At 39.6% G+C, this 13,683-nt stretch overlaps 1 protein-coding gene across 4 annotated transcripts in view; it reads left to right on the forward strand.

The window, feature by feature from the left end:
* SOHLH2 (spermatogenesis and oogenesis specific basic helix-loop-helix 2) overlaps positions 1 to 13,683 on the forward strand; it is a 56,566-nt gene that overhangs the window by 17,882 nt on the left and 25,001 nt on the right. For all 4 annotated transcript variants that reach the window (XM_008273548.5, XM_089303709.1, XM_089303710.1 and 1 more), the window contains exons 3-6: positions 3,867 to 3,928; positions 4,010 to 4,114; positions 5,931 to 6,030; positions 9,576 to 9,686. In XM_008273548.5, the coding sequence (XP_008271770.4) occupies positions 3,867 to 3,928; positions 4,010 to 4,114; positions 5,931 to 6,030; positions 9,576 to 9,686 (378 nt within the window). The remainder of the gene's footprint in view (positions 1 to 3,866; positions 3,929 to 4,009; positions 4,115 to 5,930; positions 6,031 to 9,575; positions 9,687 to 13,683) is intronic.

The following is a 13,683-nucleotide window of genomic DNA, read 5'->3' on the forward strand; positions in this document are numbered from 1 at the left end:
CATCGCAGACTCTTCAGATTTCACAGGATGAGATCAAGCCTGAATAAATCTCAGTTGGATGAAAGTTACATTTTAGCAAGAGTCCTGCTTGTCTAAAGTAATTGACTTAGAAAATAATCTGAATTATTCCTCAGATATGCCTGCTTTCTGCACCATAAGCTCTTGCCTGGATAACTGCAATGTGGTCTCTTATTTATTTATTTTTTAAAGATTTATTTATTTATTTGAAATGCAGAATTACAGAAGTGGGCAGGGGGATCGTCCATCTACTTGTTCACTCCCTAAATTGTTGCAATGGCCTAGGCTAGGTCAGGCCAGGGCAAAACCAGAAGCCTGGAACTCCATCCAGTTCTCCCCTGTGAGTGGCAGGGGCCCAAGCACTTGGGCCATGTTCCACTGCTTTCCCAAGTACATTAGCAGGGAGCTGAATTGGAAGTGAAGCAGCCAGAAACTTGACCCAGCGCTCATATGAGTTGCCAGCAGGTGTCGGCTTAACCCACTGCACCATAACACCAACCCCTGCGATGTGTTTGCCCTTTTTTTCCCAAACTGGCCTGTGCCACAGCCATCAATGCACCCCAACTTAGGCAGCATAGTCTTTTGAAAATGCAAATATAATCATTTTGCTCCCAAGTTTAATAGCTTTCCCTTGCCCCCCCGCCTCCCCCTTAAAGATGTGTTTGTTTATCTGAAAGTCAGTTAGAGAGGTAAGAGTCAGAGATCTTCCATCTACTGATTCACTCCCCAAATGGCTGCAATGGCCTAGGCTGGGCCAGGCTGAAACCAGGGCCTCCATCCAGCTCTCTCAGGTGGGTTACTGGCACCTAAGCCCTGAGACCATCTCTCACTGCTTTCCCAGGTATTAGCAGGGTAATATATCAGAAGTAGATAGAAGGTAATATCAGAAGTAGAACATCTGTTACTCAGATTGGCACCCATATGGGATGCTGGTGAAATCAGGAAAAGACCCCCTAAAATCTACACTGAAATGTGGCCCCTTAAAGTTCTCTATAAATGCTATTCAGGGTGCCACATGTGCTACCGGAATTTGGGGTGCCTTACGATTTCATCACGGGCTTATTACTAAATCCCCGATATTAATAAGCCCAAGAGGGTTCTTGCCTAATATTTAGAGAATTCTAAATACCGGCACAGATAAATGAGGCAGCATGGTACGTTTTAAGCTTTTATTTAGTGAGAAAGATGCATAGGAGAGTGAGAGCTTTATTTAATAAGAGAGAGAGGTAAATAGGGGTTCATACCGAGCACCAGGAACCAGCCACATGGAAGAGCATCTAGGCCTGTATCTGGGCCAGGAAGCCTAGAGCACAAGGCCTGAAGGCCATGCGCCCTGGAGGCACAGTGCTACAGCAAGCCCCCTCCTGGCAAGAGGCCAGGGAAGAAGAGCAAGCTGGACACATTGTGTCCTGGGCTTTTAACCCACTTCCAAAGGGGAGTGGTTAATCAACCTGATTGGCTGGTGGGCACCCAAGTGTGGCCAGGTAGGGGGATGAGGTCACACAGGGGTGTGGCAGAGGTATCAGGTAGGGCGTGAGGTCACACAGGGGCGTGGTGAAGGCGTGGTCTTCCAGCTCACAAACCTAATCGATTTTAACCTATATGCCTGCCCACTTCACTGGCAATGCAGGTGACAGCTTAACCCCCTGAGCCAACAATGGCTGTCTGACACCCCCCCCCCCCGCCCTATCACACCCCTGCCCATTTTAATGAAATACCAAACCTTTCCTTTTGCCTAAAAGGCCTGCTGTGATCAGAGCCCAGCCCTCCTTTCCTCTCTGGTCTCCTCCAGCTTTTCTGCCTCCAGTGTCCTGTGCTAGGGCCAGCTGGGCTTGCTTTACCTTTTCAAGCTCCCCTTGTCCTCCCCGACCCCAGGGCAGGTGCATTGGCTGCTGTTCCACCTCCTTGTCCCCCAGCTTTCCTGTCACTGACTCCTAGCCAGCTGCACAGGAACATCATCTGTTTATTTATCATGATATCTTCCTGTGCCTAGCAGAGAGTCTGGCACATGGTACATTCTCAGTGTGTTCGACTCAGAAATATATAGACTGATTTGAAACATAGAATAATACATACTTATTTCAAATGCATATATCAGATAAACAAGACTGTTCATAGGATTCTTCCAGTTCTTGTTTTAATGAAGAAATAATAACCATGTGTAATTACATATGGTACTAATAAATGAAATTTTTAAGTATTTAAGAATGGTTTATTTTTCTTAGGAACTTTTAACTATTCTCTTAAAAGTCTGATTCACACTAATACTGTCTTTGGAAAATTTTATTTCCAAAATATCTGTCAATTTATCATCAGTATCCATCAATTTATCAGATAGTCTGACTTATATACATTCCTAAGCTTTTTAGCTACAATGCCATGATTTTTTTTTTAAGTTTTATGTTGAAAAATTTCAAGCACATAAAAGTAGAGAAGAGTATAATGAAATTTCATGCTCCCTTTTTAGAACTTCTGGCCAGTCTTGGTTCATTTCTGTTCTCTCCCAGTCTCTTCTTGCCACCCTCCCTCCTTGTCCACTGTGGGTTATTTTAAAGCAAATCCACGACATCATTTCAGTTGATCTAAAGCTGCTTTAATATGGCTCTCTAGGATAAGAACTCTTAAAAGTAGCATAATACCACCCTCACTAGGCTAATCCTCCACCTGTGGCATCGGCACTCTGGGTTCTAGTCCTGGTTGGGGTGCCGATTCTGTCCCGGTTACTCCTCTTCCAGTCCAGCTCTCTGCTGTGGCCCGGGAAGACAGTGGAGGATGCCCAAGTCTTTGGGCCCTGCACCCGCATGGGAGACCAGGAGAAGCACCTGGCTCCTGGCTTCGGATCGGCGCAGTGCGTCAGCCGTGATAGCCATTTGGAGGGTGACCCAACGGAAGGAAGACCTTTCTCTCTGTCTCTCTCTCACTGTCTAACTCTGCCTGTCAAGAAAAAGAAAAAAAGAAAAAGAAAAAGAAGAAGAAAAGAAAAGAAAAGAAAAGAATTAGCATAATACCAATATTATACTTGAAAACTAATAACAGTTCTTTAGCATTATTTTATTTTATTTTATTTTTTAATTTTTTGACAGGCAGAGTGGACAGTGAGAGAGAGACAGAGAGAAAGGCCTTCCTTTGCTGTTGGTTCACCCTCCAATGGCCGCCGTGGCCTGCGCACTGCACTGATCGGATGGCAGGAGCCAGGTGCTTCTCCTGGTCTCCCATGGGGTGCAGGGCCCAAGCACTTGGGCCATCCTCCTCTGCACTCCCGGGCCACAGCAGAGAGCTGGCCTGGAAGAGGGGCAACCGGGACTAGAACCCGGTGTGCCGGCGCTGCAAGGCGGAGGATTAGCCTAGTGAGCCGCAGCACCGGCAGCATTATTGATTACTAATCAGTGTTCAAAGTTTCTTTGCTATCTTAGTTAAAAAAAAAACTATACAGATCAGGATTCAACCTTCTCTTTCCTCTTTTTTTAACTTGCTCTTTAATTTATATGTGTATTTTTAAAAGGAATCATTTGTCTTATGGAGAACTTCCCATATTCTATATTTTGCTGATTTCATCCCTATAGTGTTCTTTAAAATGTCCCTCTTTTTTTTTCCAAATTTCTTATAAATGTGATCAGATAAAAAAAATCGGAATAAGGTTTAGGTTCTTTTTTTTTTAATAAATAGAGGTCCATCTTTTCCATCAGTGATTTGAGATGCTATCTTTACTAAGTTTCCATGTTAATGCTATCATCTCAAATTCAAACAAAATAAAACCATTGTTTTTTAGTTCTTAATAAGAAAAATTCTTGAATCCCAATGTCTAAAATGATGATTTTGCTTCACTTTAACATTTTTACCCCCTTCAGATTTGGCAAGAAGAGGAATGCACATGTGCTCTTTATTTTTATAGTCCCTGAAAACTGTAAAGGTATGTACCCGCTAAATATAGTATTTGTTATTTTCTCCAGATAGGAATCATAAGGTCAATATTTAACACAAAGATTCTTAGGTTGTATTTCAGGGCATGGAGCTGATATTACTTTAACTGAACCACTAACAATGGAAAAAATGAATATTGTGGTAAAATACTGGAAAACATATTTCTCCAATACAGGTGAGTGAAAAATAAATTTCCAAAGGTTTGAAAAATTATGGCTAAAATTCTATAAAAATTGTATGTACATTTTTAATTGGTCTTCCACTTTTTATTTGAATATCAGCTGTTTGCTGTCTACAATAAAGAACATGTAATTTTGATTATCATAGTCATAAGAAAGTAGAGAAATACTTGTTTTTTACCTGAGAGGAAAAAATTTACATCTTTAGAGATTTAAAACATGTTGTTCAAGGACACATACAGTGCTTTGGTAGGCACAGGGCTCCCCCACTCCCTTTGGTAGCAAAATTCTGTTACTTTTTTTTTCTGATAGCCAACCTACCATTATTTCTTTGTCATTAAAATGAAATGAATCATGCTGTGTCATTGTATGAATGTCTAAAAGCCAGGGTCACTAGCTTTGGATTCTAATACTACTTTCTGCTTTGCAAAACACTTGCATATAAATTAGTTTACTTTTTCAAGTCAATAGAGTGGTTACCCTTTTCTTTTAGACTTTTAGACAGGGAATTAGTGCCAGTGCTTCCATTAGACCTCACTTTCTTAATCTCTTTACCTTTTGTATTATGTGTATCACTGGCATCTGTACATTTCATTAAATGAGCTTTGCTTGCAAAAGAACAGATTCCAACTTCTGAAAGTAAATTCTGTGAGAATCATTGTTAGACAATGACTATTTTTGGTCTTTTTCAGCCTGGGATATTAGCTACAAAATCTTTTAGAAACTAAAATGATTTTCAGCAGGGAGATATTGATGAAGAGGTGTAAAGTTTAGCTATGTAAGATAAATGATTTATGGAGGACTAATATATAACATGCTGACTATAGTTAACAGTACTGTACTTACTATGTACTTGAAATTTGCCAAAAGGGCAGATCTCGAGTGTTCCCACCGCAAAGAATAAAAAGAAAAAAAGGAAGAAAAAAGTAACTAGGTGAGGTGATGGGCATGTTAATTAAATTGATGGTGGTGATTTTTTCACAATGAATGCATTCATCAGCTCAAGTTGTACTGCGTAAGTATATACAATTTTGAAATCTCAATAAAGCTGGAAATATTTTAAAAATAAAATCAGTATATTTTTTAAATGGGCCTGAAAGGTATCTTCAATTATCCTATATAAACTCATATTCCATAGACACAAGATGAAATGCATCTCCTTTTTTTTTTCTCTCTCTTTTTGTAATGTTCTTTTTAGGATAGATCAGTGAGTCTGTTTTGTAACATTCCAGAGGCTCCTAGCCCTTGCACTTTCAGAGTTCTTCCTGGAAATGGTAACCAAGGTGGCCAAGGGCCTCTCTGCAACCTCTCTTACTTGATCCTCCGTGGAGATAGTGCAGCTGCTCATCACCTGTCCAGCGGCCCTCTGTTGGTCATGGCCATGTCTGCTTCTGCTTGTCTCAGCTTTACTCTGAGGAGGAACAGCTGCAGGACAGTTCCTTTTTCCCAGATGCCATATTTTGACAATGCAGCTGTTGTTGAAGACTCATGCGTATTTTCTGTCTCTTAACATTTACCTATAAATAGAAACTTGGTACACTCAGTGGAATATGTTTTATGCATACTTGTCATTAAATTACTAGAATCTGGTTGAAAGAGGGTATCCAGGGATAAATAATATATAGTATTTTAATTTTGCTTTATAACCTGGGTACTTCTATGCTTCACAAAGAAAAATCTGTGAATTGCTTTCTATTTGAAAAATGCTGCTTTGTAACGTCCACTGAGTAAAAAGTGACACTGCTTTAAAGATTAGAGTTTGTGTGCTCAGCATCATCCTGTGACTCAAATGGTCCCTTTCAAAATGTTCAGTTAGGACTGAAAGTGCTAAGAGGCCTGAAGAGTCTGGATTGCCTCTGAAGAGATCCTGCAGTGAACACCTGGGATATTTTTCTACAGATCTGTTCACCTGGTTAGTTTCTTCTGTATTTGTGTAGAATAGCAGTTTTTACTATATATTTCATAAAAGAATTCTGGAGAACTTATTGATTGTACTAGAGGTGATGATAAAGAAAGAAGAGGCTATTTTGTAGAAGAGGAATGCAACATTTTCTGTATTTCAGAATTCTGAGCTTTGACTAGGGGGATACATAACAAAAGTGTTCAAATGGATATAAGAAAGCATTTCATAAGTTGTTATGTAGGGTTGACCACAGGACAGCAGATCAATTTGTAAAGAGTAAGCTCCCCATCATTGGGGAACTTTATCAATGTTGAAGTAGATTTTGAGTTATCACTCATCAAAGTTAAATAAGAGTAGTGGTGGTCAAACTTTTTAAAAACAGTAGTTTTCTCTTCAAGTAAAATATGTGAAATCCCAATATTAAACAAACAAAGGCAACCTTACCTTATCTATCATTCAGCTATTTAATTTAAATTTTTATTAGTTTTTTTATTAATGTGATTTGTAGATATAGTTCTGTTTTTTTAAGATGTACTTATTTATATTTACTTATTTATTTGAAAGTCAAAGTTACACAGAGAGAGAAGGTGAGGCAGAGAGAGAGTCTTCCATCTGCTAGTTCACTCCCCAATTGGCTGCAATGACCAAAGCTGCGCCAATCTGAAGCCAGGAGCCAGGAGCTTCTTCTGGGTCTCCATGTGGGTGCAGGGGCCTAAGGACTTGGGCCATCTTCTACTGCTTTCCCAGGCCATAGTAGAGAGCTGGATTGGAAGTGGAGCTGCTGGGACTCAAACCGGCACCTATATGGGATGCTGACACTGCAGGTGGCGGCTTTCCCCGCTGTGCTACAGTGCGCGCCGGCCCCTGTAGATATAATTCTAAGAACATAATGATATGCCCTTCCTCACTCCCTCCCCCCTGTCATTCTCACCTTCTTTCTTCACCCTTTCTTTTGTTGTTGTTGTTTTTGAGATAACATATTTTAAATTTACTTTACAGTAAACAGCCTTGATATTTCACCAAATGAGGATTTTAACAAGTAAAAGGCAAAAAGACCATAGTTTAGTGGGAATATAGACAATAGCTATCAATAATAATTGAATGGAAAAATGACCATTTCCCCCACATACAGTAAACTTTAAGATATCCACAGACCATTACAACTATAGTAGTATAACAGTCTTAACCATTTGGTTTGACAAAAGTATAAAACAAAGTTTTACAAAACTATTTACAGCAGTACTGATATACACAGGCATTTCTTTCTTTCTTTCTTTTTTTTTTTTTTGTTTGTGTTTTAAATTTCTCCCACATAAAAGGGAGAACAAGCGGTATTTGTATTTCTGGATCTGGCTTTTTTCATTCAACATGATGTCTACCAGTTGCATCCATTTTGCTGAAATGGCAGAATTTCGTTCTTTTTTATAGCTGAGTAATATTCCATTATGTATGTATACCACATATTCTTTATCCATTCATCTGATGATGGAAACCTTGGTTGATTCCAAATTTTGGCTGCTATAAACATGGTAGTACAGAATACACTGTATTCAAGTCTTATAGGTATATACCCAATAGTGGGATTTAAGTTTTTTTTTTTCTTGAACTCATGAACTTATCTCACCAATTATTGGCAACCACCCTTAAAAGAGGATTTAGATCTTCTTTTACATACTTCATATAGCTTTTATTTTTTTTAAAATTTGTATTTACTCACAAGAAAAAGAGAGCATGCGCTTATACTTCTATATCCACTGCTTCATTCCCCAAATGCCCCACAACAGCTCCAGGATGAGAGCCAAAGCAGGGAGCTGGGAATTCAGTCCAAGTCTTCCCCTGTGATTGGCGGGGACCCAGCTGCTTGTGCTGTCACCATTGCTTCCCAGGGTCTATATTTTAGTAGGAAGCTGATATGGAACATGGGTGGCTAACCACTAGTCCAAACACCTACCCTTTAGGTAGCTTTTAGATTAATCTTGTTAGGATATAAGGCAAGATTTAGTGTGTCTCTCTTTGTGTCTTTGTATCTGTCACTCTCCATCAGAGATGTTAGAACTGGCATTCAAACCCGCTTTGGATAGGGAGTTGAACTAGGGGTCAGACCCTGTCAATAATAACATTGAAGTTATAAAAATTCAATTTTTGTTAATGTCTTCCCTGTAAGATGATTTTTAAGGAAGTTTAAATATAGTATGGGGCTATACAGAATGGACATAACTGCTGAGGTCATCAGTTGTGGTGATGGTGAGAATTTCAGATCAGTCATCTGGAATTTGTAGAATGTGGTCATCTACTATTTTGAACAAGGAAGGGACTTGACAGCTAATAAGTGTAATTAAGCCAAGATGACATCACTTAAGTTACACAGAAAAATCAATAGCCTTCTTAACCTTATTTAACATTTAACCTCAAACATTTACTGTATCTGGAATATGATCCCTTCTTTAGAGTTTGAGGTTGAGAAAGGTTTTAGAAGATTTCATGATATTTTTGTATTCTTTGCAACTGTTTTTCAATCTCCACACATCTTGAATCTTTGTCTTTTGTTAAAATGCTACTACTATAAGTAAAATTTCAAACCAAGTCATTCCCTTCGCGATAAAGGAAATAGGATTAGTCTGCAAGTTTCTTAGGTTAATATTTTCTAAAAATCAACCAAAATGCCTAGAGAAGTTTTAAAAACATCGGGTCCAGCATTGTAACACAGCAGGTTAAACTGCTGTTTGGATGCCATTATTTCATATGAACATCTGTTTGAATCCCAGCTGTTCTACTTCTGATCTAGCCCCCTATGCTAATGTGCCTGGGAAAGCAATGGAAGATGGTCCATATATTTGGGCCCCTGGCACTCGCATGGGAAACCTGAATGGACTTCCAGGCTCCTGGATTTGACCAGCAGATGAAAGGTTCTCCCTCCCTCCCTCCCTCCCTCCCTCCCTCCCTCCCTCTCTCCCTCTCTCCCTCCCTCTCTCTCTCTCTCTCTCTCCCTCTCTCCCCCCTTCCTCTCTCTCTCTCTTTCTCTCCACCTCCTTCTCTCTCTCCCTCTCTCTGTGTGTATATATCTGTAACTCTACCTCTCACATAAATAAATCTAGAAAAAATAGTAGAGCCAGAATATGTACATTAAATGACAATTTTTAAAATGGAAGAAACTTGCTCTTTGCTGATCAAGTTTGATAGAATAGTGAATCTTGGCCTTTTAATTCTGTTTTTTTCATGTAATGTACTTTACTTCTCAAGGGCAGATACAGTTTGGGTAATCATGAACAATGAGGTCAGAATTTTTAATCCTGCTGTTATTTGTTATTCTTTATCAGTATATTTTAGAATTTTGATTAGTCATTGAATTTATGAGGATTTTGATGAATTCTTTTGAAACTTTGAAATAATTTGCATGAAATTTGTAAGGTAAAGTGCTTTGATATTTATTGCCTCATTGAATGAAGCAAAGGAGTTAGGGGGAGCATCCTTTAATTTGTGTATTGATGTTTATTCTTTTATATTGCCTGATAATTTTCTTCTTTATATATGCTATTATTTTCTCTCATTTCTAGCTCTGAACCTCTAAGAATTGATACTGAACTCGAGTTAAAGACTCCGTTGTCAGATTTCGAGAAAAACAAAAAGATTTCTTTTCTTCATTCAAGCAAAGAAAAGCTGAGAAGGTGAATTTTGATACATCCCCTTTTTAGCATTAATCCTTTGTAGGGAGAAATAGCATTTATGGATTTAATTCTTTGAAAAATGCAATCAAAAGTATAAATTAAACTAGTAATTTTGGCAACTGAATAGATGCTACTCACTAGTGCAGCCATTTAGTCATTCAATAGATATGTGAGTATGTAGTTTGTGCAAGAATTTTCTTGCAGAACTGAGAGAAAAAAATAAATGCCCATCTTCAAAGGAGGCTTCAGTCTGTTGCTGAGACAGACTTCTAAATGGGCTTTAAAGTAAAAAATTGTGTTTTAATAAATGTCACAATAGAGAATAACACTGAGTAGGTACACTAGGAAAATTATCTAAGACAGAATGAGGAGGAAGGGAAGGCTTTCTTGAGGAGGTGATAGCTAAACTGAGCTTATGATAAAAGGTCACTGTTAATTTATTTTAGAAGTCTGAGTAGGATGATTTCTATGGAGAAAATGGTGGGTAGAGAATATAGTGAGTGTACAGAACTATAGTTGCTTACATATGATTGACTTTCAGGCCCAGGTGGGAAGAGGCAAGAGGTGCAAGGTGGAAGGAGTAGACTGGGGGGTGTCATACTGAGGAATTGAACTGTGGAGAAGCCACTATGGTATTTGTACCTTAGAATAAACACTCTAGCAGGATGTTAGGGAATTGACTCTAGGAGGTCACAGAAGGAGTCTGCAATAGGAAATGATGGCGGTCCTAAGCTATTGGAAATGGCACAGAGAGGGAAAAGCCAATTCTAGATGTATGAAGTAGAATTAGTTCGAGAATGACTAAAAGAGGGGTCAAGTGTAATCCCCAGGTAGATGGAGGAATCATTGACTGACTAGGAGGTATAGTAGGTTGGTAGTATAAGGGTGTAAGATGAACATTCTTTTATTTTTTTTTCTTGTTTAATTCTGATGCCTCCAGATTTAAATGGAATAAGGAGTTGACTTCTTGATTTTAGAGAATAGTCGAGGTTAGACATATTAGAAATATATACATAAAGGAATCAGGGCAAAGCGTGTCTTTGAAGCAGTAGATATAGGGAGGGAGATAAGATGACTGAAAACATGCATGGGAAAGTCAAGTGGAGAGGGAACCTTGGGGAAGTCTCAATACAGAAAGTACAAGCAGCAGACTAGGAGTCAAGAGGAAAAGAGGGGCCGGCGCCATGGCTCATTTGGTTAATCCTCTGCCTGCGGCGCCGGCATCCCATATGGGTGCCGGGTTCTAGTCTCGGTTGTTCCTCTTCTAGTCCAGCTCTCTGCTGTGGCCCAGGAAGGCAGTGGAGGATGGCCCAAGTGCCTGGGCCCCTGCACCAGGAGGAAGCACCTGGCTCCTGGCTTCAGATCGGTGCAGCGCTGGCCATAGTGAACATTTAGGGGCTGAACCAACAGAAGGAAGACCTTTCTCTCTGTCTCTCTCACTATCTATAACTCTACCTGTCAAATAAATAAATAAAAAGTAAAAAAAGAGGAAAAGAAAGAGAAACCAGTACAATAAGAATAAAAGCAAGAAGGAGACATATTGAGGATAGCAGGAGAGAAAAGTTTCCTAGGGAATGAGTGTTCAGGAGTATCACACGACCCAGAGAGATGGAATAAGTTAAGAACTGATAACAGACTGTATTTAGGAAAACCCAGACATTGCTGATGTTGACAGATTATTTCATTGGCATGGTTAAAAAGGAGGTACCTTTGTAAAAAAATGGAAAGTGAAAAATGGGCACAGACATGAAATGAAAGAGGAGATGAAGGTGTGTGGTATTGAAAGGGGGACCTAGAGATTTTGTTAAGACTGGGGCAGACTTGAATATGTTTATATTACAAAAGAAAATAGCTTGAAGAGAAAGAGAGCGCTTGGGTGAGTGAACTTGGTCATGAAGATACTCATGTTCTGGTTTTCTGTGGCTGAATCTACAGTTAAATGAAAATGTGTTGACTTGAAACAGCAACCGTTTTATTCTGTTTCCTGGTTTTATGGATTAGCAGTTTGAGCAGGGTTCAGCCAGGCAATTATTTTGCCTCTATGATATTACCTGAGGTCACTTAGTATTTTTCAGCTGGTGGATGGTCCAGTCAGGAGGGTCCATGGCATCACATGTCTGGAACCCTTACAGGGAAGGGCTTAGCTGGGACTGTCAATGGAAATACCGCTACCCCCCAACCAAACCCCCAACCAACATAGTGTTTTGGGTTTGTAGTCTTAAATGGCAGCTCAAGACTCCTAGAGAGATTACTCCAAGACACAGAAGGTGGAAGCAAGCAGGTTCTTAATGCCTAGACTCAGAAACTGGCCTATAGGTAATTGGTCAAAGCAATCATGGAGCCTACCCAGTTCCAAGAAGAGAGGACATAGACTCTTCTTTTCAAGGAGAGGAATGTCAGGGAAGGGGGGCCACAGCTGTTTGTGATGGATTTACCTTCCCTCAAGGGGCAGAAGGCTGTGGAATCCAGAAGCAACTGGAAGAATACCTTTTCCTCTGAAAATGTAGAGGAAGAATTAAGGCTCCGATGTGTGTGTGTGTGTTTGTGTGTGTGTGTGTTTGTGTGTGTGTGTGTATTTTAAAGGAGAAAATACGACATGAAGTTGAGCAGAAAAGTTTCCATTATTGGCTGAAGATCTTGGAAAGTTGGTGGGTTTTGGGGCTTGATGAAATGGGCTGATGAATGGGGCTAGTTTGGTTCAAATGGGCTTCGCTCATGTTTGCTGCAATGGTCAGGTACAGACTTAGGACCTATTGACCTATTGGCCTGTTCTGTCCCATAGATTTCACTGATTTGCAGCAAAATGAAAGAATTAGAGTGTACTGAGTATTTTTATTATTCAGTTTATATCCTGACATTGCATTATTCATCCTTTATTTTGTATTAAACTCATGGTGATATTAGTAAATGGTTACAACAAAACAATATTAGGAGATAGTACTTTTTTTCATGTCCATCTCTGATGTTGGAATCCTTCTTTGGTCCCCCAATATTATGTATCAGGTTTTTTTTTTTTTTACTTTAATGGTTGATGCACATTACAGTCTAAGAACCTTTTATCTGGTAGATTAAAAAGATGCCTAGGGAGAGGTCACTCCTGTGACATTATTTGAAGAACTAGAAATCTTTATTTCCCAAAAAGAAAATCTGTGCCAGGACCTTTCCTCTCCTCTCTAATGAGCTGCTAGGGAGATGCCAGGAGGCACACAGCCATTCATATGCCTCTCCCTCCTCTTGACCCTTGTGTCCATGCCTGTGAATCTTAATGCAACTGCTCCTGGTCTACCTCCCTTCCTCCTCTTCCTCCTCTTCCTCCTCCTCCTCCTCCTCCTCCTCCTCCTCCTCCTCCTCCTCCTCCTCTTCCCAACCGGCTGCTTTTTGTTTTTAAGTAGCATCGGGGAATGTGATGTTTGCTGACATTAAGGAAATAATGTGTCTGGGAAATGGTTTTAAATATTTGCATATGAGATTTTTTTTTCTTTTTAACATTGCTAACATCCCACTTAATTCTTTATTATATTAACAACAATTACCTAATTCTAATATTCTTAGTGGACTACCTTTCATTAAATACTTAAGACATACAAATATGTCTTTATCTTGTGAAATGTGCGTGTTTCCAAGGGAGGCTGACATTTTTTGTGTCCACGAGTCTGACACGACTGGGGTGTAACAGTTTTCAGGGTGTCTTCTCACTTGAACAGAAATGAAAGTGAGCTGTGCTGTAGTCTTCCACAAATGGAGGCTTGTCCATAACTGGCCACGTCATAAAAATTCAAGAAAGGGGGGACGGGAAATTCTCAGAGGGCTCCTAGTTTTGTCCAGCTCAGAGGCTTCTCCCTGTGTGTTGTTGTTTGCTTGAGATACATTTGTACACAGGAGAGACTCAAGGACTTTGGACCTTAATTCCCTTCAGCCTCTAAAATCACTCTTAACTGGGGAACAATAAAATTAGATTGGTTCTTTTCCTGATTTATTAGAATTGGGTCATAAACAA

This window comes from Oryctolagus cuniculus, chromosome 9 (genome assembly GCF_051225735.1).
Source record: "Oryctolagus cuniculus isolate XC-2025 breed Fujian yellow rabbit chromosome 9, ASM5122573v1, whole genome shotgun sequence".
Taxonomy (NCBI): Eukaryota; Metazoa; Chordata; class Mammalia; order Lagomorpha; family Leporidae; genus Oryctolagus; species Oryctolagus cuniculus.